Source organism: Pteronotus mesoamericanus, unplaced genomic scaffold (genome assembly GCF_021234165.1).
Source record: "Pteronotus mesoamericanus isolate MK-2021 breed Mesoamerican mustached bat unplaced genomic scaffold, CSHL_Meso_final contig_25, whole genome shotgun sequence".
Lineage (NCBI taxonomy): Eukaryota > Metazoa > Chordata > Mammalia > Chiroptera > Mormoopidae > Pteronotus > Pteronotus mesoamericanus.
Window position 1 is genome coordinate 17,478,773 of NW_026555105.1, and position 26,170 is coordinate 17,504,942.

Here is a 26,170-nt window from a genome sequence, read left to right on the forward strand (position 1 = left end):
TACCAGTCATGTTAACTTTAATTAAATACAGTTTTTCTCTTTGTAATGAATAAGATTATATAAATATCTAATTACTCATCTTTTAACCCCTCCTCTAGTAGTAACATCCATCAATGATCCTTGCCCAAATCAATTATCTCTGATTGTCAAATGATTTTGTAATTCCTCCTTCTACATTAGGAGCTTTCTCTTCTCTTCCATCATTAATATCTCTGTGGATTCTTATTTTATTAAATGGATTATAACTCATATGTTATTAAGTGGGTTATAATCTGATGCTCAACTACCTTAGATTTTTCAGGGTATTCCCCTAATCTGGGTTTTAATTCAAGCTGTGATTTAGGGCAGTGTCTCTCCCATCTTTGGCCTTCATTGCTGCATCTGTAGGATAAGGTTAAGTAGCCTGGGTTACTGGGGTGATTGAATGAAATGCACCCGGGTTCCCAGATCTCCTCACCAAGGATGGGATGATGTCAGGATTGTCTCAACCCCGAGTCACCCAGTATTTTCTGGCTTTTTGTTGCCCTCCTTCTCTAGGTATCCAGGGTATTGTGGAGGCCTACCGTCAGATCCTGCCTCAAGTTCGCCTCTATGGCCCCACCAATTTCGCACCCATCATCAACCACGTGGCCAGGTTTGCAGCCCAGGCTGCACATCAGAGGACTGCCTCGGTGAGGCCTGTGGGAGGCAGTGGTGTTGACGGGATGGTCTCGGTCATTGGCTCCCTTGAGGGCTGTGTAACAAGGGACTTTTGTCAGTGTGGGAATGTGTGGCAGGGGTGTTTAAAAAGTCTGCATCAGTATATGAATGTCCTTGTCCCCAGCAATACTTCGTATTGTTGCTTCTGACTGATGGTGCTGTGACAGATGTGGAGGCCACACGTGAGGCTGTAGTTCGTGCCTCTCACCTGCCCATGTCAGTGATCATCGTGGGAGTGGGCGGTGCTGACTTCGAGGCCATGGAGCAGCTGGATGCTGATGGTGGACCCTTGCGCACACGCTCCGGGGAGGGAGCTGCCCGGGACATAGTGCAGTTTGTGCCCTACCGCCGCTTTCAGAATGTGAGTGGGGGCAAGCTTGGGGGCATACCAGATCAGGGAGTTTACCCTTCTACCTTTCCCTGACGTGTGTGGAGACACGCTTTCATCTTCGTCTGGCGCAGAGTTTGGTGTTGACTTTTGTATCCCTTCTTGGGTATAAAATGTAGGCCTTGGGAAGCTTTTTTGGCCCCCACTGACCTGCCCCTCTTCTCCTGGCAGGCCCCTCGGGAGGCACTGGCGCAGACAGTGCTTGCAGAAGTACCAGGGCAACTGGTCTCCTACTTCAAGGCCCAAGGTTATGCCCCATTGAAGCCGCTTCCCCTTCCAGCCAAAGGCCCTGCACAGACCCCTCAAGCCTAGATTCCATTGGATGGTAGGTGGTGGCCGGTCTTCAGCCCTGTGTCGTCAAGGTCCATATGCACCAGCGCCCACCCCTGTACATACTCCCCAGTGCTTAGCACTTTATATTTTATACTTTTATACTTGCTCCTGCTGTTGCTGCTCTTGATCCCACCTTCTTGCCCCTGGAGCCTTTCATTCAATAAAGATCATTAATGGCCACCACTTTGTCACCACTCTGTGTTTTGGGGTGGGAATCTGCTATTAGCCATGTTTACTTCTCTCTAAGCCTATTTGTTGCCTCTGACATAAGAGCCTGCCTGACTCAAAGAAATCAGATATTCCTGGCCAGATATCTGGGGACACTGACTCTATTTTTGAAAATACAAAGATTGAATATAATTCAAACACCCAGCCTGCCCTGCCTCAGAGCAGAGCTGAGCTGGGAACACAGGACAAGGTGGAGAGTGTTAGGTGAGGGTTGGCTTTCAGAGGGAGCAAGGGCTATAGTAGACCTACTGGGGCAGTGGCGGTTTTAGTCCTAAAAATAGGCTACAAGCCTGAATTTTTTAACAGCACTTTTTTTTTTCATACTGAAAAATATGTATATTCATTGTAGAAAAAAATAAGCACAGAAAAAAGTGACACCTAAACTCCTATGTCCCAACAAAATATTTGCTGCATATTTTTTTAGTCCTTTATCCATAGTATTTATAGTCTATACATGTTTTTTATTTTATAAAAACGGGATCATATTATACATACTATTTTAGCATGCTTCAAAATAGGTAATGGAGCAAATGAGAGCCCATGTCTTTCCGAGGCCTGACTATTTTTCTTTTCTAAATAGGATATAATACATACTGTTTGCACCTTGCTTTTATTATATTTTGGGTGTCTTAACCATCAGAACTTAATTGCTGACCTCATTCTTTTTACTACCTATATATTATTCTGTGTGTAACTGTACTATATTTAGCCAATTCATTACTTACTGAGATTTGGGTCCCTTCCAGTTTTATTCTGTGACGAACAATGCTGTAGTGAATATGCTTATACATTTATCTGTGCATTTACAAAAATGTTTCTGAAGGATTTCTTCCTTGAAGTGGAAATGCTAAATCAATATAAATATTTAAAATTTTAATATTGTAAATTGCCCTCCATAGAAAGAGTTTTTTACCCCTTTTGTTAATTTGAAAGGCAAAAAAATAAAAAATTTGTGTGAATCTAATTATGAAGGCTAGGTATTTCATATGTTTTTGAGAATTTTATTAAAAATTTTTTGCCCTGGCCGATGTGGCTCAGTGTATTGAGTGCCAACTCATGAAACCAGAGGGTCACCGGTTCAATTCCCAGTCAGGGCACATGCCTGGGTTATAGGCCAGAACCCTAGTGAGGGGGTGCTTGAGAGGCAACCACACATTGATGTTTCTCTCCCTCTCTTTTTCCCTCACTTCCCCTCTCTATAAATAAATAAAAAAATATTAAAAATTTTTTTTTTATTGATTTTAGAGACAGGAAGGGAGAGAGAAATACTGATGTCTCACTTATTTACACATTCATTGGTTGCTTCCTGTATGTGCCTGATCAGGGATCGAACCCAAAACCTTGGCATATCTGGACGACCTTCTAACCAACTAAGCAGCACAACCAGGGCCTTGAATTTTATTTCTTACAAATAGCCAATTTAGAGGTTTTATAGCCTATATTCTATTATAATTATTCAGTCCTTTCTTATACATGTTGAAAATATTTCCTTCCAGGACATCGTCTTTTCATTTATAGTATCTTTTGGTCTTTAGAACTATTTTCATATGGAAGTTTAAACTTTTTATGTATACCAATCTAGCTTGCTTTTAAAGAAGTTAGCCATATAGCATTAATTACTTTCCATAACATTAAACATTCCCTTATATTACCATTTCTATTGGCTGCATATAATTTTGTACCATAATTTATCTTAGATAATATTTTTAGATTTTTCTTTTAAAAAAAGATTTTGCTTATTATTATTATTATTTTTTTTTTTAGAGAGAGGGGAAGGGAGGGAGAAAGAGAGGGAGAGAAACACTGATCAGTTGCCTCTTGTAGGCTTCCCTGCTGGGAACTGAACCCACAACCCAGGTATGTGCCCTGACTGGGAATGGAACCAGCACTTTTCACTTCATGTAATGATTCCCAACCAACTGAGTCACACTGTCAGGGCTTCAGTGTTTTCTTTATAACCAACAGTATGATGAATATTCTTTGAAGTATCTTTGATTACATCTATGTATCCTTTGGATCCATTCTTAGAGATGGAAATGCAATGATTAAAGAGTATACAAATTTTAAGGCTTTTGGTTCCTGTTGTGAAACTGCTCTCCAGAAAAGATGTATTAGAGTTTCTGTTTCTAATTTTTGGCTTTGAGACCACTTGAGAGGATCTTTCTCCTTTGTCTTAAAATTACACAAGTAAAACCCACAAAATTTAACAGATGGATTTGTGCTCCATCCCCACACATACTCAGCATTCTACTTCCTAAAGGAATAACCATGGTTAATAGTAGGTATAGTCTTCCAAAATATGAACACACTGGGAAGGGTCCTAACAGCCAAGGTGTGGCATGTGTCTTTGCTCATGCTGGACCCCCTTTTCTACTGTCTGCCCAGGTAGAATTCATTAATCCTTTAATGACTCTCCTCCATTTTTTCCCCTCCAATTCCACTTTTTTAGTGAAGAATTCTTGGATCAGTACATGAATTGCCCTGTTTCCTGGAACACCCTCTCTTTCCTATGAGGCTCCTTGAGGGCAGAGACTGGTGAACCATCTGAATTGTGCCCAGCATGGAGTTGGGTACTAAGGTCTCATAGCAGACAGCCTGAGTGGGGGCTACCAGGCCTGCATCAATTCTGACTCAAAGGCTTCCTAGAGTTTCTCAAGTCTCAGTTATTTAGTGTGTACCTCATGAAAAGGGGCTTTCCCAGAGGCTGGAAGAGGTTCACAAGCATGGCTTCAGGCTGACTGGCAGCTCTGCAGTTAAAGGGGTGGCCTCTGGAGTTAAGATGGGCTTGGACCCTGCTGCAAAACTAGCTGTGTGGCCTTGAGCAAGTTTCCTGATTTGAGTGGTTTCCCCCTCTGTGATTGTGAGGATTGGTTCAGTATTGTGTATGATGCCCAGGGCACCATCTCTTCTACATGGGAGCACTCCATAAATATGAGCTGCTGCTACTATATTGATCTAGGCTTCTTCAAGAAAAGAGGGTGGGTTGGGAGGTAACCCCCTATCATACTCATATACCAAAGGCAACAAGAGCCCCGAACAGACCCTCCAGCACTGATCCAGCTTCTTTCTTTCAGCACAGATCTCCACTCTGTTTTAACAATCAGCATGTTTAATTGGGTCCCCCTGTGGCACTGTCCCCTGCTCCCTCTGAGGTTCTCATGCCATGGGCTCGGACTCGATACAAGCACGTGTAATGGGGGTGGCCCCAGTTGCTTAGAATCTGGATCTTCACCTTGGGAAAGGCAGCTGGGGGGTCATTCTGGGGAGACCAAAGGATCATGCCAAGGGCTGCCTTTCTCTCCAATCTTCTCTTACTGTTCCACTCCCTTAGCACCCTCATCCCCAGAGAGAAAAACACACCTGTAGGTGGAAAGTCTGAATCTCAGATTTCTCCACATCGAACGTGAATTTTCCCAAGAAAACTTCAGTTTCGTCATCAGCTTGGAGGCCCTGGTAGATGAAGAGTGAATTGAGGAACAGTGAGGCACAGGTGGAGGAGGGAGAAAGGGTTTGTTTAGGACCTACTATCTCTGTGTTCAATAGCTGTATGCATGCTCTCATTTGGTTTTTTTCCTTCTAAAACTTATTTTTTCGAGAGGAGGGGAAGGAGAACGAGAAGGAGAAGGAGAGACACGTCTAATGGTTGCCTCTCATATTCCTCCAACAGGGGTGGGGACCTGGACCCAGGCCTATGTGCTCTGATGGAGAACCAAATCAGCAACCTTTTGGTTTGCGGGTTTGTACTCAACCCACTGAGCAACACCGGCTAGGGCTCATTTGTTTTCTTGATGTTAGGATAGTGTAGTGTGTGCAATGTGGGCTCAAAGAAAACACTGCAAATTTTAGTATGGCCAATTGTTAGCTGTGTGACCTTGGGCAAGTAAGATCCCCTTTCTCAGCATTACTTCCCTCATCTGTGAAGGGGAGTACTAGGTTGTGTGGATGCAAGGAGATAATCCATGTAAAGTACTCAGCACAGAGTGCTCAATAAGCTGTAACTAATATTTGCATGTGGCTATATTTATAGCCTATGGCAGCTCTGACAGACAAGGGATATCTCCATTTTATAGATGCTCAAGCGAAGACTCAGTGGCACTAGTTTTCATAAGTGCTCGGTGCTTTCTAAACAAGACCCCTCCCTCCTTGCCCTCAAGATCCCACTCACATAGACTGCGAAATTGCGTGGCGCGCTGTTGGCTCCCCCGGTGTGTGCCACGCTGGGAGGTGGATGCTGCAGGGTGATGTCGCTCAGCTGCACTCGACCTGGCAGCCGGATCACCACCTGGCCCTGGTCGCCCTCAAAAGCCCAGCAATTCCCAGGGAACACATCTGGCTGCAAGCGGACCGAGAGTCGATCAGAACCCGCCGATCCAGCGATTTCGACTTTGCCTTTCTCCAGCCTGGGCGTGGGGTCACATGGCGCCCCGTCCCCCCAGCGTTCCCTACCCGGTCCCCCGCGCCTCAATTTGACCCTTTTCACCAGGTTCAGTCCTCCACCTCCAGCCCGGGCCCCTTCCTAGCAAGATCCCTCCCGAGACCCCAGTCCCTAGCATAGCCAGGTTTCTCCAGCAAAATGAGCGACAGTCCAGCCAAGCCAGGCACATTCAGGCCCACCACGGCCCCGCCTAACGCCAAGCCCTCAGCTCAGTTAGGTCCCACTTCCAGGGAGCTTATTGGGTTCTTTCCCGAGTGTCTTGCCCCTTGTCCCACGGATCCGGGTTCCAGGCCCACCTCCAGGATAACCGTGGGTGGCCTCGCGTAGTTCCAGAAGCTGAAGCGATTCCAAAAGTAGGCAGTGTTCTCGTCCTCATAGTCACGGGATGTCTTCTCTAGATCAATGGAGGCTCCTGGAGCAGGAGTGAAGCAGCCACTCAGGGACTCCCAGGCCTGCCCGACAGCTGGATCACAGTCTGTCTGAGGTCACACTCCTTGGGTCGGTCCTGTGTATACGGCTGTCTGTATCAATGTCTGTGTCCGTTTGCCTGTGTCAGTGTCTCAGTCTCTCAGTGTCTATGGGTCTTACCTACAGAGCTCAGCGCATAGTCAGGTTTTTGCACAAAGTCTTCATTCAACCTTTGGAATACGAGCTTGGCCACTCTCTGAAAAGAGGGAGGACGTGGCTTGCAGGCTGGTTTTATAGGGGGGCATACTCATCTGGGGATGGGCTTTGTGTCCCCAAAAGAAATCCCGAAGTTGAGGCTCTGGGGCAGGGCTTTAAGGCTCAGGACCCAGGGAGCCGGGCTTCGAAAAGGGTTTCCAAGGGCAGGGATTGTGCAGTGGACAGAGCTCCTGGATGCCCCTGGGGTCCAGCAGTGAGAACAGGATCCGTGAGAGCAGGATGCGGTGGGGCTCACCTCGCTGTTGGCTGCGCGAACGCTGGACATCTCCCTGTGGAGTTTATCCAGCTCAGCCTGGAGCTGCTGCAGCTGCTGCCCCTGGGTGCGCACGCGCTCGTGGTACTCGCTGCAAGTGGGAGGTTGGCACAGTGTGGTTGGCGCTTGGTTCCCCGGACAACCCAATTCCTCTGAGCCCCCCAATTCCACATCCCAAGTGCCATCTTTCACCTTAGAGTCAGCATCTCAGTTTCCTATTGGAAGGAGGAAAGGACAAAATACAGCACTACTAAGTTCCCACCCACACCTTGTCCCTCCTGAGTCTGAGAGTAGGCAGACTCACAGAGCCTTCCTTTTGAGGACGCCACCCCCTCTCCTGACCTTCCAGGACCCCTCAGAGACCCTCAAACACCCCTGGGCAAAATCAGAAATCTATTTATATCCAGTCCTTTCAGCACTGCTTCCTCCTCCCAACAGTGTGCAGGGGACACCCTACAACCTCCACTTTCATAGCCTGCCAACCACCAACCCCGGGACACAGACTCCCAGACTCACATTCTCCAAAGGAGGGACCAGGTACAGGAGACCCCACCAGAGAGCTAGAGAAAGAGGGGAGTGGTGTCAGGGGAAGGGAGTGGAAGAGGATTCCCCTGGCATAAAGGACAGTGAGGGAGAAGAGCCTTGAGAGATTTGAGTTTGAGGGGGACTGCAAGGCTCTGAAAGGGACTGTGGAGAGCTGAAGGGGCAGAGTGGGCTGAGGGACATAGGAGAAAATGGGCCTGGTTTGGCTCCAAAGCATCCAGGGCTGGGGCCCCAGGGAATTTACCACCCTCTCACCTGTCAGAAAGAGGCTCAGCAAGGACACAGCGGTGAGCAGGAAGCGGATGGAACAGACCTCCCTAAAAAACCGGAGGGAGGCTGAGGCCCGGGGATCCTAGTGAACCCCACAGCCCCCCGACTCCAGGCTCCTAGACCCAGCAACCCCTGTGAACACGACTCAGATAGGTCCGAATCCATTCAAGCCTCAGCCAGGCCAGGCCCTGCTCCCCACCTTCTCCACAGAGCAGCCCCTGGGGCTCCCCCATTCCTCCCTCTGACCTGTACACACAGACCAGCATGTCTCCCAGCAGGGATAAAAACACGCTCAGCACCTGCAAAAATAGGCCTGAGGGGAGGAGAAGGGGCTCAGAGAGGGGTGCTTAAAGAGGGGTAGAAATGAAGAGGGGTGGGCTAAGAGAATTAGATGGGGGCAAAGAGAGTGAATTTAGGCTCAGAGAAGGTGGATCGGGCTCAGAGAAGGGGCTGTAGACTCAGGCATGGGCCGGGGACTGAGAACAGAGGGTCTCAAAGACGAGAACTGAATTGGGGAAGGGAAGCCGGAGAGTTAGAGGGGATCTGGGCTAGGTTGGCCCATACTCAGGAAACTCTTGAATGCTCGCTGGGACTGCATCTCCTGCCTCAGATTCAGGGCCGAAAGAAGGTCGAACTGCTCCTCAGAGACAACGGGACAGCCAGCCGGTTCTGCGGGAGCCCAAGGGGCTCCGTTGGGGCCTTGCGCGCAGCAGGCCCACTCTTTCCCCGGGACCCGGCCTCAGGTTCTCCAGTCCAGAAGCCGGGCAGCCTCTCACAGGCTTTGGTCCCACCGCGTCCCCCGATCCCAGGTCTCCGGGCACTCTGAGGCCCCGCCCAGAGCGAGCAGGGATGCTCACTCAAGATTTTGGTCCCACTGCCCAACGGAAGCCCCGCCCCAGTCTTAGGTCTTGGTTCTGCCTCTGTTCCAGGTAACCACTCTTGCTAACACTGAGGCCACGCCTCTTCAGTGGTGCCCGATCACAGGATTTTCATCTCCCTTCCCAGTTCGTCCATCACCCAGCATCTTATGTAGTGCCTCTCCGCACTAAATAAGTTCACTCCATAGTTCCCATCCCTTAGGAGGAGCCCAGATTTAGTTTTATCCTGGCTCCGTGCCCCGCCCCGCCCTATGCCCCGCCCCCTCCCTCGGCTTACCCGGGTTCGTCCCCGCCCGCACCCGAGGCCCCGCCCCTCACGGTAGCCGCGCCACCGGTGGTCGGCCCATCGTGGCTCCGCTGCGCCGGCTTCTGCCGAGAGCTTCCTTCCCATGCGGTTCCTCCGGACACTCCTGAGCTCAAGGCGGGCTCACTGCAGCTCGAGCCCTCGGCTCTTCTGCCCTCGGGCTCCCCGGGCCCCGGCCCACCTGACCGGTGGCCGCTGGTGTCTCCCGAGGTGGTGCTCACTGAGCTGTTGCTGTTGTCGCTGTAGAAGTTGGATGTGTGCTTGTGCGGGGACGCGGCCGAGCCTGGGCGGGGGCTCCGCCGCATCCTGACTCTGGGCTGGCCCCTCACGGATGCCAAAGTCGCTGCCGCAGCCGCCAAAACCCTCGGGCCTCCCTCAGCCGCTGCGCGCCGCCGGGACCCCACGAGCCTGCGTGCACCCGGCGGGCCCCACGGCCGGACCCAACCCTCTCCCCTGTTTCCGAGCCTGGCTGCTGACGTCATAGAGGAGACCATGGTTTCCGCGGAACGCCCTGACCGAGGGTCACAGAACCAGTCGTGACGTACCCGGGAACCATTGCCCTCTCGTTCTTTCTCATGTTAAAGCAAGCGATGACATCACAGCACTTCCCGGAATACCCTATCTAAAACTACTCGGCTAAAAAGAATGTCTATCCCTCTAGTCCTCTGGCACCTTAGATAGACCTAGCAAGTAATGGTTCTCAAATATTTGTGAATGAATGAATGTTAAGGAGGAACAAGTCCCCCTGGTCAGTGTGGCTTGGTTGGGGGGTCGTCCTGTAAACCGGTGGGTCGCAGGTTTGATTCCAAGTCAGGGCACATGCCTGTGTTGTGGGTTCGGTCCCAGTCGTTTCTCTCTCACATCGATGTTTCCTCTCTCTTTCCCTTACCTTCTCTCTGAAATCAATAGGCATGTCCTTGGTTTAAAAAAAAGCAGGGGGCGGGGGTGGACAAGGCACTGCTAGCTAATTCTGGTCCCCACTCTGCCTTCCTTTGGGTCTCAGTGTCCCCATCTGTTAAATGGGGAGGTGAAGTCCTCCCCCAACATCTGGGAGCTTTGAGATCTAACTTGGACCTTACTTAGAAATGGAACAATCAGCCCAGCTGATGTGGCTCAGTGGATTGAATGCTGGCCTGTGAACCAAAGGGTCACTGGTTGATTCCCAGTCAGGGCACATGCCTGGGTTGCAGGCGAGGTTCCCAGTATGGGATGCGCAAGAGGCAACCACACATTGATGTTTCTCTCCTTCTCTTTCTCCCTCCTTTCCCCCTCTCTAAAAATAAATAAAATCTTTTTTAAAAAATTTTAAAAAGGAAAGAAATGGAACAATCCATGCTTCTTATCTGTCATTCTATAGACCCAAAAACAGGCTTTCTAGCCCCACTATTGAGAAGAAGCTGAAGCACAAGACGGGACCATGTCTGACTCAAGGGCACATGACAAGGCCCACATCCTCTGACTGCCTAATCTTATCTGCTGCAGCCGTCTGATACATTCTTAGTACACAGGCCAAACTGAACAAATCTCAGGTTCAGGAACACACCCTGCATTCCTCCACTGCCTGAATTTCCGTATCTGCTCAATTCTTGTCCTCAAAGCCTATTTTATTTTATTTTTTAAAAGATATTATTTATTATTTTTTAAAGATAGGGAGAAGTGAGGAAGAAAGAGAGGGAGAGAAACATCGGTCGGTTGCCCTGGCTTGCGATGCAGGCATATGCCCTGAGCAGGAATCAAACCTGTGCCCTTTCGGTTTGCAGAGCGGTGCTCAATCCACTGAGCCCATTTTAAATGCTCCTCTGGGCTCCATTCTCCAAGCAACCCAGCCTGACTCGTGACTCTCTTCTGTTCTGATGGTGATTGCAATCTAGAGATTTTATTTATTTTTAGAGAGGGGGAAGAGAGGAAGAAAGGGAGGAAGAGATACATCAATGTGTTGCCTCTTGCATGCCCCCCCGCGCCAGGGACCTGGTTGGCAACCCAGGCATGTACCCTGGCTGGGAATCAAACCAGTAACCCTTTGGTTTGCAGGCTGGCACTAAAATCCACTGAGCCACACCAGCCAGGGATGATTGCAGTCTTTCTAGGCTTTGTTCGATGTTGGAGTCCATGAAGCTACTGAAAGACAGAGGACATGTCCAGTTCATCTCTTGATGTGACCCCTTCCCCTCAGGGTGTCACAGCATAAGTCCTGCACATAGGAGGTGCCATTAAATAGAATGATTAAGTGGATGGCTATTAAATACACTCAGCACATGGTTATTGCCACCCATGGATTCAGACTGTGAGATACATTCATTCCTTCAGACATTCAGTAAAAGTACTACACATTTGTTAAAGGATTATTAACCTAAGCTAGGAGTTCTATATCCAGAAAAATGCACATGTGCTCAATATTTTACAAAGAATTTTAAGAGTCTGCTGATTCCCTGGAACCCATCTATGGTCCTATTAGTAATTCCAAGGTAAGGACCCCTGACTTCTGGTTAAGAATTTAGTTTGAACACCTGTTATACACAAGTTAGGGACATAATCACTCATTAATTCAATAAATGTGTTGAATGCCCACAGTACTATTGCTGGGGGCTATTAGATTTATTTGTTAATCCACCCACTTATTCAGCTAGTGTTATGAGGGTCTACAGTGTAACCAGACCCTGAACTGGGCATTGAGGACAGAAATGATGAACAAGTAACAACGTGAGGCCCCAGGCCCTTAAGCCCTCGTAGGCTAGCTGGGCCAAACTGAGATGCTATCCTCAACCCTTGCCTCCATCCCCACCCGATCCCAGCTCCCACCCCACAAAAATGCAGAATGAAGGCTGAAGCTGGTGCAGGCAGGGAAGACTGAGCTGCTCACAGGGACCTTACACCCATCTCTTAGACCTCCAACTCCTTCCCCACCCGTGTCACCCAGGCCTGCTGTCTGTGTGTTTGACTAAAGGGCAGGGATTGCTGAACCTGCTGGGTGAGCCCAGTGACTCAGAGGCGATTCAGGCAAGAGGGCAGGAGGGCAGGTGGGCAGAGGCAGAGCCAGTGGCCCTGGACAATGGCTCTGATCGTGTGTGTGCGGCGACTGACAGGGCTGCCGGGCACCCATGACCGACAAGTGAGGCTCAGCTTTCGGGGTGAGGCTTGCAGGGGTGCTCTAAGGATTTTTGGAATGAGGGGACTCTGGTTCCTACATTCTCAAGGCCCCCAACCCTATCCCTAGGCATCTCTATAGCCTGTTACCTTTATCCCCCAGCTGAATATCTCCAATTCTTTGCCTCCTTCCCTCCCCATCTTCTACCTTTCTTTAAGGGTGAGTCCAGGGGACCTGGATGCTGGGCCAAGGATTGGGAGGGAGTGGTTTTTTCATGGGGAAGGACTGACAAGTCCTAGATTCAATTCTGAGCAGGTTTTACCCAGAAAACGAGAAGAATTCGCTGTGGCCAAGAAGCAGATATTGGTGAGGTCAGTGTGGTTGGGTCCTGGATGGGGAGAAGCTAATCTATGCCCCATCTAAGTCTATCCTGGGTTGGGGCGCTCATTCTTGGCTTTTGAGAAGTATAATTGCAGGAGGTGGGGTCAGCCTCAGACTTGAGATGTCTGACCCAGGTTAAGACAGGTCAGAATCAAGACGAGGGGGTTATGATTGGTAGTTATACCAGATCAGCCCTAGTTTGGCATCAACCTCATGCTGGGGGTGGGCGGGGAGTGCTTCCAGGTTTGAAAGATCAGTCATAGGGTTAGCTCCTAGTTTGGATGGTTGGCTCCTGTTTCAGGGTTGGGGACAGGTTCTAGACTGAGGATCGGGTCAGTCCAGCATTGGGTGTCACAAGGTTCCTCCTATCCCCAGCTGTTCCGTTGGCCGCACTATGGGGCTCCGCTGGCTGGGGAGTGTCTGTCTGTGCAAGTGGTTAACTGCAGCCGTGTGTTCAGCCCCAGGTGAGTAGGTCTGGGGGAGCCAAGGAGGGAGGTGGGGCTGCAGGTGGCTTGGGGTCATTCCCCAGGTCACTCTTCTTCCTGCTCCATGCAACACCCCTAGGTCTCTGGGGACTCTGGTGATCTCCTTGCAGCAGCTACAGAGTGCTGGCCATTTGGTGCTGCGTGAGGCCCTAGTGGATAAGAATCTGCGAGTGTCCCCAGTGAGTTCCACCAGCCCCAAGCCTGCCACTCGAGACCTTGAGAGTTCTTCTAAATAGAAGATTACATTTCTCAGAGGGGAAAACCTAGACCTAGAGAGGAGTGGTAACAAGGCCCCCCAGCCAGGGCTCCTATCATTGCAGTCCCTGCTGAAGCCCCACATGGGCCAAGGACCAGGTTCACCTCTGAGGGCCAGGGATGTGGCAGTGGGGAAAGGCAAGGAGTTCTGTGCTGCTCCCTGGCCCTGCCTCAGGCTCAGTTCTTGTGAGAGACAAAGGTAAACCTGGCTAGATTTTCCTGATGTGTCATGAGGGTCAGCAGATCCTGGCAGAAATGGACCTGGTGGGTTTGAATCTCAGATCCACCATTTCCCAGCTGAGGACATGGACAAGTTATTTAGTTTTGCTAAGCCGTTTCCTCATTTACATTGTGTGGAGCCATATCAAAGGAGCTTTCCATTCAGTCTGCTATCATTTGTTGAACTCTCATTATAAGCTAAGCACTATGCTGAGCAGTGAGGATTGAGTGGTAAGAATTGCTAGATAAGGATTTTCCCTTTTAGAACTCCATATCTAAAAGAGAGGCAAACATTAACAAATATTCACACAAGTAAGTATAAAATTGCCACTGACTGGCCTTGCCAAAGAGCTGGTAGGGGGCTCCAAGAGTGTATAACAGAGGCATGTGATCTAGTTGGGGGTCAGAATAGGTTCTCTGTAGAAGTAGTGCTTGAACTTGGAAATGAAGGATAATAAGGGATAACTTAGTAAGAGGGGAGATTGTTCCAGGCAGAAGAACTGACATAGGCAAAAGCCCAGTGCACTGAGAGAGCATAACTGGAGTGCAGGGCAAGAGCAGAACCCTTAAGAGATGGGGCTGGAAAGGTTGGCATGGACCAGACCATACAGAGCTGTGAAGGTCAAAGTAATCAATTTCCAAGAACTATGAGAGAATTCTTTTTGGCCTGTTTAAGAGGGTGCTTGCACATGGTAAATTCTTAATAGGTTGTGAGTAGTTAATATTAGTAATGATCAAAGAGAAATCACAAGTCACCATAGATGCTGGCCTGTGTGTGTGGGGGGGGACTCTCTGTTTATAGGTGGAGTAAAAGGCATTGCCCTTGGGCTTCTCTTTGCCCTGTGATAGTTTGAGGGGCCCCCTAGGGCACGCTGCATCTCTGGTTTCAGATCCAGGTGGAGCTTGACCTAAAGTACCAGCCCCTGGAGGGCGCTAGTGGAGCCTGGGCAGAAGAGGACTTTGGCGCGCCCATTCGGGACAGGTAAACCATCTTCCCCCAAAACCTAAGCAAGGCTTGGTGGCCCCTATCCAGGTAGGTCTTGGGAAGGGAGAAGTGGTACCCACTTCCACTCTGGATCTGCTGGACATGGTGACCTCTGCACCCCTGCTACCAAGCTTGCCGCTCTGTCATCAGACCTGGCCCTTTCATTTCTTTCATTTTTCTTCCTTCCAGCTCGGAGCTGGTCATCCCCAATCCGGGCTTCCAGGAGCTGGAGTAAGTATGTGGGGATGACCTAGAGTCACCAGGTCAGTCTTTAGATTAAGAACCAGTAATGTGGGTCAGTTCCAGGGTCTGGGATCAATACTGGGTCAATTTCAGGGTTAGAAGCCAGTCCCAGAATCAGGAGTCAATTCTGGAACTAGAGGTATCCCAGGTTAGAGGTCAGCCCTGGGATTGGTGGGGTCAGTCTCAGGGTCAGAGGTCAGTTTTAGGGTCAGGGAAGTCAAAGGGTACCCAGAGATGGGTGATAGGTCCCAGGCATGTCCCTTGAAGGCCTTTCCTAGCAGGCCTGGGGAGGCCCGGTTGGAGCAGCGGGCTGCAGCATTGGGACGCAGGCTAGCTCGAGGGCTAGCTCAGCAGGACGAAGAAGACAATGAGCTGGAGCTGGAGCTGGAGCTGGAAGACGAGCCTGATGTGGAGCTTTCTGGTGTCGTGTTCAACCCCCTCAAGAGGTAACTTGTATGCACTTCACACCTGCTCCCACACCCCACCAGTGTGTCAGCCTCACTTGTTCATACATGCAAGTCCAATGCACATCCACCCTCACAAATACATAGTCCCAAGATATGCATGAAGAGTGGATACCCTGGGGTCAATGGTCACTCACTCCTAGGCATAGACAGTGCCACATAAATACACATATAGTTACACGGGCTCACACACAGCTTATGGAACTCAGGTAGGTGATGAAAACTTGATGAGGGCAAGAAATTGTGTTTCTTTTGGTCACTTCAGTCCTAGAAGAGTGTTGGCACATCGTAGGTGCTCAAATATCTTTGTTGAATGAATGAATGGTTTGGGGGCTCCAGGGATGTGTCAATTTCTGGGTATAGGGTTGAGATGGGGGTAAGACAAGACCAGAAGGACTCAGAATCCAAAAGTTCAGAGGAGAGGAGATCTTATCTCAAGCATTAAGTAAGACTGTTGGTGTGGTGTGGGGAGGAAATGGAGTGATCCCTGGCCTTTACCTTTCCTGCAGCCGAGCCCGGGGCCTAGTCCAAAGGGATCACTTCCAGGTGCCCAGAGCACAGGACTTCCAGGTACCGCTCTCTCTCCAGGCCTTAACCCTTGGAGAATATCACCTGCCTTCCACAACAGGAGGTTATCCCCCTACCCTTTGGCAGGCTTGACTTCCTTTTTTCTTCCTTCTGCCCCCTTCAGGTGGGGGTCACGGTGCTGGAGGCCCAGAAGCTGGTGGGAGTCAACATTAACCCCTATGTGGTTGTCTGTGTTGGGGACCAGCGCCGGGTGACTGCCACACAGCGTGGGACCAACTGCCCTTTCTACAATGAGGTGGGTGTCGCTAAGATGGAGGGAGGCCTAAGAGAATGGGCAGGACTCATAATAAAGAATTGTCTGTAGTGGTAGTATGGCCTAGGTGGACTTGAGCCAAGTGCCAGGCCTGAAGTCTAATGGGCTCTTTGAGGGAAAGGGTGCAAAGAGGCGCCATAGGGGGCAGGGTGGTTCAGCAGGGCATTTTCTTTGAGGAGCCCGGCTGCTGTGAACCCTTCACAGATAGCCTTCTTTCCCCTTTCTTGTTTCCCCACTTCAATCCAGTACTTCTTGTTTGAATTTCATGAGACCCAACTTCACCTCCAAGATTTGCTGCTGGAGATTACGGTAAGGGGGGTTGGGGTGGAAGGCTGCTGTCAGGCCAGGTGGAAGCTAACGCTCCGGGGCTAATGCCATCTCCCCCAGGCTTTCCATTCGCAGACCCTCCCCTTCATGGCCACCCGGATCGGCACCTTCAGGATGGACCTGGGCATTATCTTTGACCACCCAGGTACTGATCCCCTCCCTCCCTGAGACTCATCTGCAAGGACAAGGGAAACTAACCCTCTGGGCACCGATCCTTGTCAGGTGGCAATCGCTTCCAAGGATGACCTTCCTGCACTCTCGCTCCTCCCTACTGAGCGGAACACGAACCCCATTATTCGGATAAGTGCCCCCTCCACACATCTCGCTGGTCTCCCCTGACCCCTGGCTCATCCCTGCATCCCCAGATGGCCACTTCTACCAGAAATGGGCCCCGCTGCACGACCCCCGGGACACCCGCACTGGGATCAAGGGCTTCGTCAAGGTCACTTTGTCCGTGAGGGCGCGCGGGGATCTGTCCCCTCCGCTGCCACCCCCTGGCCCAGGGCAGAGTTCAGACATCGAGAAGTGAGCAGGGGTGATGTAGGGAGGGGAGAGAAGGACGGGGCATGGCCTCCAAGACGCAAAGAGGCCGAGGGGCCGAGATTCCGGCTTCTCAGCCTCTCCCTGCCCGCTCCCCTAGGAACCTGCTCCTGCCCCGCCGGGTGCCGGCGGAGAGGCCCTGGGCGCGGCTGCGTGTGCGCGTGTACCGTGCCGAGGGGCTGCCCGCGCTGCGCCCGGGGCTGCTGGGCAGTCTGGCCCGCGCCCTGCATGACCATCGCGTCCTCGTGGATCCCTATGTGCGCGTGTCTTTCCTGGGCCAACAGGTAAGTTCCTCCTGCCTTCACCAGACCGAGGCTCAGGCCTTTATCCCAGACTGACCCCTCTCCACCTGTCCTCGTCTCCCCGCTCAGGGCGAGACCTCGGTGCGTGAAGAAGCAGAGGCGCCCGAGTGGAATGAGCAGCTGAGCTTCGTGGAGCTCTTCCCGCCACTGACACGCAGCCTTCGTTTGCAGCTGAGGGATGACGCGCCCCTGGTCGATGTGGCCCTCGCCACGCACGTGCTGGACCTGAGGCAGATCTCACACCCGGGCCGCGCGGGTGAGTGCCTCTGGCCAACAGGCGCTGCCTTCACCCGTAGCCTGTCTGCCCTGGGTCCGGCCCCCACGGCAAAACCCATCCTCTGTTTAGAAAGCCAAGTCCACCCCACAGGACAAATTGTGCTCCGTGACGGCTCCTCCCTTCGGAGACTCACCTATTCCTCCTCCCCCTCCCGGATTACAAAGCCCACCCTCGGTTTGGCTCTGTTGACAGAATCCTAACTACAGCTGCATATCCAGTAACTACTTCAGACCTGTGCTCCCTACAGATTTACACGCACAGAAACAAGACTAGCCCACATTATCCATTTACCCCAAAACGGATCACCTGTAGCTCCGCCCCAATCCTGACTCCACCTCTCCGGTTTGGGCTCCGCCCACTCCTGGAGCCTAGACACCAACGGTCCGCAGGGCCTTCGGAGCTGAGCTGGTTTAGAAGGGCTCCTAGGTGGTGGTCCGCAGCTCTGTGCAGACTTACCTCCCAGCGACCCAATCTGACCCCCACCCTCACCTTGAACTTGCAGGAAATAAGGCTGTAGTGTATAGACTGACTTAGAGTCCACCAGCCCCATGTTTCCTTCCAAAACACTGTTTCCTTCCCCCGCCCCCCTCCCCCAGCGGGGTTTAACCCCACCTTCGGTCCGGCCTGGATACCTCTCTATGGCTCACCCCCCAATGGGGGACTCCGGGATGGTTTTCAAAGTCTCAACGAAGGCCTTGGCCCTGGCGCTTGGTTCCGTGGCCGCCTGCTGGTGGCTGTGTCCATGGAGGTGTTGGAAGGCAGAGCTGAACCTGAGCCTCTCCAGGCCTCACAAAGGTCCAGGTTGTCCAAGCTCATGGGAAAGAAGAAGAAAGCCAAGCAGGGCCAGACCCCAACAGGGATTCAGCAGCACCTGGATGCCAGCGCCAATGCTGGTGGACCTGAAATTCCTAGTTCGATGGAGGTGGAGGTGGAGGAGTTGCTCCCACTGCCAGAGGTGCGGGCTGGGGTTTTGCAAAGGAGCAGGATCACCCTCAGCTCTGGAGTGTGTGTAACTCGCTCCAAGGCATGAAACCCAGGAGTGGGGTTTGTGTGTGTGTGCGGGGGGCGGGGGATGTCTCAATGTAGGGGCCCAGGTGAAGCCTACAGTGTATCTATATGTGCTCTTGTGAATGTACACTTGTGACAGCAGTGGGGCTGGTCACTCAGAGATAGGCCAGAGAGAGCTAGGCCCTGAGTCCAGTGGGTTGGGGCTGCACGGGTCAGAGAGGGAGGGAGGATACCTGCAGTGACTCTTCTAGGGCCTTGGTTACAATACCTTTCTGTGGGCATTTTGGCTAAACCTAGACTGGGCTGTAATGTGGGAGACTGGGGGCTCACTCCGGCCTGATCTGCCTTTCTCAGAATGCCCTGGCACCCTGTGAAGATTTCCTTCTTTTCGGTGTGCTCTTCGAGGCCACCATGATTGACCCTGCCATGGCCTCCCAGCCCATCAGCTTCGAGATTTCCATTGGTACGTGGTCTAGTGCAACCCCTGAGGGTCACAGGGTTGGGGTTGGCCATTCTTGTTCCAGACTTAAGGCCCCTGGAAGGGACAGTTAACCTCAGCAGGGGGTAGACTCTGACTTCCATTGAGGCAGAGGGGGCCGAGGGAAGGGTCTGCCCCTCAGCCTGGTGCCTACTGACCCTTGCTGCTCTGGCCAGGTCACGCAGGTCGCCGGGAGGAGCAATTGGGCCGAGGGTCCAGGACCACGGAGGGAATGGAGGGTGCGGAGGGGGAGGCGCAGCCTCTGCTGGAGCCGGAGGTGGGAGTCAGGCTGGTGGAGGAGGAGCCGGGGACCCCTGCTCAGAGGCCTGAACCCATGGATGGCAGTGGGTGAGTGCTCCTGGTGTCTAGAAGGAGGATACTGGGGGACCTCTCAGCAGCCTGGGACCTCACTTCACAGCCTCTGCTCTTCGCCCGACCCAGGCCATACCTCTGCCTGTCCCTGCGTCACCGCAAGCCGTGTGTGCACGTGTGGAGCCGCTGGGAGGATCATACGTGGCGCCTGCGGAGCAGTAACTGTGTGCGGAAAGTGGCCGAGAGGCTGGTGAGAATGAGGCGGGCGCCCACAGGGAGGGGCTGGGACACTGGGACATGCAGGAGACCGCAGTTTTGAAGGGAGCTCTGGAGCTGGGCTAAATGGGTAGTACCAGAGAGCCAGCACCTACCTGGGGCAGGCCCAGAGGGCCAAAGAGCACAGCGCACGGGTGTACGTAGGAGGCCAGAATTGTGGAAGGACAGGGATCGGGAATTGTTGGACCCGGAAAGGCGCCAGCAAAAGTAAAACTAATGGTTGGTTCTGGCCCCAGGGGCGTGGAGTCAGTGGGTGCTAGAAAAACGGATCCACCAACCCCTTGGAGCCAAAGGCGGGCGGGGCGGGGTCCTTGGATGGGGGTGTGGCCTACAAGAGTTCGGAGTCTGGGACCCTCGTGACTCTGACCGTTCCACTCCTTTGTGCAGGACCAGGGACTCCAGGAGGTTGAGAGCCTGCAGCGCAGGCCAGGGCCCAGAGCCTGCACACGACTCAAGCAGACGTTGGAAGAGCTGGTGGCTGGGAGCAGGTGAGCAGAGAACCTGTCTCTGTGCCAGCTCCAGAGTGGCGGCTGTTTGGACCCAGGGCAGATGGATGCTGCCTTTACTTAGCCTCACAGAAGAATGAGAAGGAGATGAATTATCCCTATGGAGGGAGCTAGATGGAAATTATTGGGGGTTAGGCCAGTCCCCTCCAATAAACTCCCTTTTGCACGCCCCTAGAATCTTATGCCTCACCCCCCTCCTCTAATGTCCCCTGCTCCTTTCCTCCATACTTGTTCCAGCTAATGACCTCTTCTCCTGCTTCACAGATCAAATAGAAGCCTCAGCTCCCTCCATCCAGCCTACTTTTGCCAGTTTCTGCATCCATCGGCCCTATTCCCTTCCTGCTATAGTATAGGAAGTGCCCTTGCTCCCACAGCCTCGGCTGTGACCTTGATTTCATCTCCTCTGCCCTATGGGAGGGATTATTCAGGTGGTCCCTAGTTACCAGGTCATTGTGTAACCCCTTCAACTTGTTCTACTTCTTTTCACCTTTGACCTTCTCTGACCTGAACTCCATAACCTGCTCCAGGTATTTCAGGGTTTTTCTGATCTTTTTCTCAAAAAAGTTAGTCATCCATTTTTTTCAATAAATATTTATGACACTTGCTATGTTAGACACCGTTTTGGGCACAAGAATAGCAGAGAAGAAGCATTCTTGCCCACAAAAATTCCTAGAACTAATTATTTTGGTGGTGTTGCCGGGCGTGGAGGCTGGACGGGGATACATAAAAAACCATGCAAACAGAAAGATAGAAATTGAAGAAGTCTGATAAGGATAAGTGTTAGGGAGAAAACAAAGAAAGGAAACATTAGAGAGAAGTGTTGAAATCCTAAAAAGGATGGCGATGGACGGCCACTGTGAAGCTGACGTGAAGATGAAGGAGCAAACCATGTGTGTAAGGCTGCTCCAGGCTGAAGGGACAGCACGTGCTAAGGCCCCGAGATGAAGCATGGCTGGTGTGTTGAGGAGGATCCAGGGAGCAGTGTGACTGCGGCAGAGTGAGCAGAGTAGAGGAGGCTGGAGGGTGCGTGGCGGGGAAGGAGGAGGATGGTGGGAGAGGCACGGGGGAGCCTCGTAGGCCATTGCGATGACCCTGGCTTCTACTCTGAGAGAGAGAGAGAGAGCCCCAAAAGGTTTTGAAAAGAGAAGGCATATGCTCTAACTGAGCCTTAAAAAGGATCAGTGGGTGAGGGATGATATAAGAGAGGAAGCAGGGAGATTATTAAAAAGCATGGTAAAAATCCAGAGGACTGATGATGAATCGTATCTAGGGTAGTTGCAGTGGACACAGAGTGACATGAATGGATTCAAGAGCAATTTTGGACTTTGGAGGTGACACCTTAGGACTTGCTAATGGACAGGTATAGGGGATGAGGAAAATGTGCAAAGAAGAGTCATGAATAGCTCCCAAGATGTTGGCTTGCACAACTGTATAGATGGTGTTATTTACTGAGCTATGGAAAATAAGAGAAGGTCTGATGGGATTGTAGGAAATATCAGAAGTTCATTTTTGGACATGTTGACTTTGAGGTAAATGTCCATTAGACTTATAAGTAGACATGTCTGCTAGGCAGTTAGCTATATGAGTGGAGCTCTGTGGAGAACTAGGCTGGAAAGGAAAAACTGGGAGCCGTGAATACATAAATGGAACTGGATAAGATCCTCTAGAGAGCAGAGAAAAGAACGATGTGAGGACTTGGGGCACTCCAGCATTCGAGCCAGTGTGGGAGAGGAAGACTCAGCCAAGGACATGGTCGTAGGCAATCACTTTTCTGTCCTCAACCTAATCTTTCAGTGTCGATGGACACAGTTGATCCCACCCTCCTTCCTGGAAATCTCTGCTGTTTATTTTCATGCCCCTGGTTTTCCTCCTGATTTCCTGGCCATTTCTTTCTGTCAATTTTGCTGGCTCCCTCTCTTCTTGACCTCTAAGTGTTCCATGTGTCCATGTATACAATGAGCCCTGTCCCAAAAATATCCAGCCACATACTATGAAAAACAGAGGCAGTTATTGAAAAAGATACAAGATACAAGAAACATTGTACATAGGACAATGATGCCCCAGTCCCTTTAAAAGTAGGAACCTTGGGACCTCATAGGTTCTCCCAATCACCATTAGTTGTCCTGTCATATTTTTCTAAATCTCATTGATGCTCTGAAATCTCTTCCCTTTCAAAGGTGATATTGGTCTTGGGAAAAGCCAGAAGTGCAGGGCACCGAATCTGGGCTGTAGGGGGCCTGAATTCCCTGGGTGATTTGATATCTCACCAAAAAAACTGCATGAGATGTGATGCATGAGCAGGCACATTGTGGTAATGAAGCTGTGGGTATGTGAGAGGCAACCAACTGATGTTTCTCTCCCTCTCTTCCTCCCTCCTTCCCCTCTCTAAAAATAAAGTTATTTTTTAAAAAAGCCCCTAAAATGGTAATGGGCTTGGTGTATTCACAGAGGAGCAAAAAGGCCAGTAGGGCTGTGCACGAGAGGAGAGTAATGTTTGATGAGGGCAGGGAGATAAAGTAAGTCAGATCATGTAGAGCCTTTTAGGCCATTTAAAAAACTTGTTTTTTTTGGGGGGGTTTTTTTTTCTGCGATGAGAACTTCTGGAGAGGAGTGAAATGGTTTGGAAAGCATTGGAAAGATCACTGTGGTTGCTGTATTGAGAATATTCTGCAGGAGAGTGGGCAAGAGTGGCAGTGGCGAGAGCTAGGAGTTTGCTGCAATAATCCTAGGTGAGAAAGGATGGTGGCTTGGAGTACAGTGGTCCTGGAAAAGGAGAAAAGTGGTCAGATTCCAGATATATTTTGAAGGTAGAGCCTAAATTGCAGGCTGATGGACTGATGTGGAGTGTGAGAGAAAGAAGGAGCAGTGAAGAAGGACTCTAAAGTTTTGGAGTAAAGCAGAATTTTTTAATGGGGGGCGTAGTCATTGGAAATCATGAGCTTGATTTGGGCCAGTAATGGTTGAGCTAGCTTTGGTCAATTTGTTGGAAATGTCACACACAGCCCATCTGAGCCTTTAATGTGCACGTGATCTCCCAGGGTGTAAACATGTGGATTATGGTAGCAGGTGTGCAGTAGGCTGGCGTTCTGCATTTCTAACTAAGTAATACCTTGCGGTTGGTCCAGGGCCACACTTTTAGTAGCCAGGGTAGTAGATAGTTAAATACTAATGAGTTCTGGGGCTCGGAGGTGAGGCAGACCGCAAAGAATTTGGGAGTGGTCCAAATACAGAAGCCCTCCTTGGCTGAGGAAGAGCCCTTCTACGAGAATAAGACGGAGAGAGGCTGTGTGGAACGCCGGCCCTGGGGGAAGTGGCCTTAAGGGTCAGTGTTCCTTCCTTTGACTCCCACCTGCTTCGTCCCCTCCTACTCATTGCAGACAATTTTGCCACAGTGCTGAGCGCAGGACAATGACGCGGCCCAACGCCCTGGATAGGTGCCGAGGGAAACTGCTGGTGCATAGCCTGGTATGGGCGGGGCCTCTGGGAAGGGGGTTCTTGGGGACCCAGCAGGGGTCCTCCACTCACATTCTTTTCTTGCCCTTCCAGAACCTGTTGGCAAAGCAAGGCCTTCGCCTTCTATGGGGCCTGAGACAGGGCAACGTGCAAGAGAAGGTGGCACTGGCCAAGAAGCTCCTGGCAAAATTGCGCTTCCTGGCCCAAGAGGTAATGCCTCACCCACCAATTTCTCTACTGTAAATACTCTTTCCCCTAAGCTTTCCAGATATCTGTTCGGCTCCAGTTTTCATATGTTTGCTGAAATTATCCATCTTTTAACTCTGTGTACTTTTCCCACTAAATCCTTTAGAATTTTTACCATAGTTCTTTTAATGTCCCTGTCTAATAACTCCAATATTTGGGTTACCTGTGTAGTCTATTTCTAATGATTATTTCCTCTCTTCGCCATGGGTCAGGTTTTTTTCTTTTCCTATGTTTTGTAAATTTTTTTTATATGCCTGAATTTTCATATGAAAAACAGTAGAGGCGAAAGTAATATATATTTCCAGAAAGTTTTGATCAAGTATAACCTATAACTTTTATGCTTTTGGCTTTCTGCTGCCTGCATGAAAACACTTTGCTTATCTCCAAGCCACAAAGATCTAATGGGAAAAGTACATAGAGTTAAAAGATGGGTAATTTCAGCTGGAGGTGGATATTTGGTGTGTTGTCTGCTGGAAGCTCTGGGAACAGGTGGTCTCAGCTCTGAATCCACCTCGGTGACCCAGTTCTCTGCCTGCAGCCCCAGCCACCCCTCCCAGACGTGCTGGTCTGGATGCTCAGTGGGCGGCGCCGGGTGGCCTGGGCCCGGATCCCAGCCCAGGATGTGCTTTTCTCTGTGGTTGAGGAAGAACAAGGCCAGCACTGTGGGAAGATCCAGAGTTTGCTGCTTACAGTGAGTGGGGGTGAGGGTGCTGGGGTCTGGAGTGGGGGGAGGCTCGTATTTATTTTAATTTTTAAAACAATTAAAACATTTTGCCCTGGCTGCTGTGGCTCAGTGGATTGAGCGCCGGCCTGCGAACCAAAGGATCGCTAGTTCGATTCCCAGTCAGGGCACATGCCTGGGTTGCGGGCCAGGTCCCCAGTAGGGGGCACTTGAGACGCAACCACTCATTGATGTTTCTCTCCCTCTCTTTTTTCCCCTCCCCTCCCCTGTCTGAAAATAAATAAAAATCTTTTTTAAAAATTTAAAACATTTTAATTTTTTACAAGTTTTAATTATTTTAAAAGTATACCCAAACTCTTTTCAATTATCCAAAAGCCAAAATGACATCGTGCCTTTACCCAGGCCAGCTTTGATGTGAGGTAAATACTAAACTTTGTCAGCTCTGAGCCTGCACTTGGCCCTTTGGCTGACGAGGCTCTGACTGGTGGACAAGGTAATGAAAATGACAGGAGAGTGATTAATTAGTTCCTTATAAGTATAGCTGGTTTGAGGCAAAAATATTTCTAGAGGAGGTGTCACTGGGAGAGATAAGCACAAGGATCTCTAGTGGTGAGAAGCTGTGAGCGTGGGGATAAGGGACAGGGAATCTAAATGTGTTGGGGATGAGAGGACAGAGAGGGTGAGCGTGGGGTATGGGAGTGCAGAGCTCAGAGTGTAGTTTTGTGGTGTGGGGGTCGGGTACGGGGCGGGGGGCAGTGCTGGGCTGGGGGAAGAGGGAGTGTCAGGTTGATGGGGTATCGGGTAGCGCGCATAAAGCGGGGTCCAAGGGTGAGGCACAGGGAATGCTTTTTGGATGAGGGAGCTGGGGTGTAGCTTGGTAGTACAGAGACTAGGGGTACTCCCCGGGGGAGCAGGGCTGTTGATCTCTCTGGGATATAAGAACTGGGCCCTAACATGCCTCTTCTCCACAACAGGCACCTGGGGCAGCTCCCGGTGAGGTCTGTGCCAAGCTGGAGCTCTTCCTGTGGCTGGGGCTGGGCAAGCAGGCCAAGGCCTGCACCTCAGAGCTTCCCCAGGAGCTGCTGCCTGAGCCTCCCACCGGGCTGCCCCACAGCCTGCACCGGGATGGTGAGCGCTGGGGGTGACCAGTGGGCCCCAGATGTGCGGCTAGATGCTCACCGGGGTTTGGTGGGGCCTGGGTCGGGGACCCTCGTGGTCCCTTGAGCAAACATAACCCTTTCCTTCCCCCCACCCCAGACTTCAGCTACTTCCAGCTCAGGGCTCACTTGTACCAGGCCCGAGGCGTGCTGGCAGCAGATGACAGTGGGCTCTCGGACCCCTTTGCTCGAGTCCTCATTTCTACCCAATGCCAGACCACACGGGTGAGGGCTGGGCTGAGGGTGCGGGTGGAGGGGCTTTGGGTGACAAGGTCTGGTGGGTGCTGAGCATTTTTCCCTGGGCCCTAAATCTCTCTTCCCATCCTGGGTTTCGAAGACAGAATATTGGATCAGGCTGCTCTGATTTAGAGGGTGGTGTAGAACTAGAGGGTCCTAGGGGAAAGGAGTTGTTTTCTGCTGCTGACTTTAAGACAAGCTCCGAGGGTGGCAGATAGTGAGGAGAGGCGAGGGCTGGAAGGGCAGGCTCAACACCAGTCTGAAGGTTGCCGTCATCTTCCTCACATTCTTTAGTCCTTTTGTGATAAAGTTACTTAAAGTATTACTTTGGGGCAGCCATGCTCACCTGGGATGTGGGTTGGGGGACTTCTTCTGACTCCTACCATCGCCTCCTTC

At 51.1% G+C, this 26,170-nt stretch overlaps 3 protein-coding genes across 9 annotated transcripts in view; 2 read left to right on the forward strand and 1 right to left on the reverse strand.

The window, feature by feature from the left end:
* The window catches only part of LOC129070740 (RNA-binding protein 12), a 37,137-nt gene extending 35,302 nt beyond the window's left edge, over positions 1–1,835 (forward strand). For all 6 annotated transcript variants that reach the window (XM_054573836.1, XM_054573838.1, XM_054573833.1 and 3 more), the window contains 3 exons: positions 538–671; positions 824–1,060; positions 1,259–1,835. In XM_054573836.1, coding sequence (XP_054429811.1) covers positions 538–671; positions 824–1,060; positions 1,259–1,399 — 512 coding nt within the window. In that variant the 3' untranslated portion in view covers positions 1,400–1,835. The remainder of the gene's footprint in view (positions 1–537; positions 672–823; positions 1,061–1,258) is intronic.
* Positions 1,836–4,757: 2,922 nt separating this feature from the next.
* SPAG4 (sperm associated antigen 4) lies at positions 4,758–9,320 on the reverse strand. 2 transcript variants are annotated; one of them, XM_054573424.1, is made up of 12 exons: positions 9,011–9,320; positions 8,398–8,502; positions 8,080–8,146; positions 7,819–7,880; positions 7,537–7,580; positions 7,213–7,235; positions 7,003–7,111; positions 6,672–6,747; positions 6,380–6,495; positions 5,814–5,981; positions 5,009–5,098; positions 4,758–4,907 (listed from the first exon to the last, which is right to left on the reverse strand). In XM_054573424.1, exons 1-12 carry the CDS (start codon positions 9,318–9,320, stop codon positions 4,758–4,760), a joined length of 1,320 nt encoding a protein of 439 aa, XP_054429399.1. The 2 variants fall into 2 exon arrangements, with proteins under 2 accessions (XP_054429399.1, XP_054429400.1); XM_054573425.1 differs by having other exon boundaries at positions 9,030–9,102.
* Positions 9,321–12,064: 2,744 nt separating this feature from the next.
* Positions 12,065–26,170, forward strand: part of LOC129070921 (fer-1-like protein 4) — a 32,333-nt gene continuing 18,227 nt past the window's right edge. The window contains exons 1-24 of the mRNA XM_054574147.1: positions 12,065–12,143; positions 12,416–12,471; positions 12,857–12,945; positions 13,046–13,145; positions 14,331–14,422; positions 14,615–14,656; positions 14,950–15,114; positions 15,642–15,702; positions 15,824–15,955; positions 16,220–16,282; positions 16,361–16,445; positions 16,666–16,825; positions 16,941–17,124; positions 17,212–17,398; positions 18,016–18,374; positions 18,782–18,890; positions 19,082–19,253; positions 19,347–19,467; positions 19,881–19,981; positions 23,377–23,464; positions 23,546–23,662; positions 24,237–24,389; positions 25,355–25,508; positions 25,638–25,762. Coding sequence (XP_054430122.1) covers positions 12,065–12,143; positions 12,416–12,471; positions 12,857–12,945; positions 13,046–13,145; positions 14,331–14,422; positions 14,615–14,656; positions 14,950–15,114; positions 15,642–15,702; positions 15,824–15,955; positions 16,220–16,282; positions 16,361–16,445; positions 16,666–16,825; positions 16,941–17,124; positions 17,212–17,398; positions 18,016–18,374; positions 18,782–18,890; positions 19,082–19,253; positions 19,347–19,467; positions 19,881–19,981; positions 23,377–23,464; positions 23,546–23,662; positions 24,237–24,389; positions 25,355–25,508; positions 25,638–25,762 — 2,994 coding nt within the window. The remainder of the gene's footprint in view (positions 12,144–12,415; positions 12,472–12,856; positions 12,946–13,045; positions 13,146–14,330; positions 14,423–14,614; positions 14,657–14,949; positions 15,115–15,641; positions 15,703–15,823; positions 15,956–16,219; positions 16,283–16,360; positions 16,446–16,665; positions 16,826–16,940; positions 17,125–17,211; positions 17,399–18,015; positions 18,375–18,781; positions 18,891–19,081; positions 19,254–19,346; positions 19,468–19,880; positions 19,982–23,376; positions 23,465–23,545; positions 23,663–24,236; positions 24,390–25,354; positions 25,509–25,637; positions 25,763–26,170) is intronic.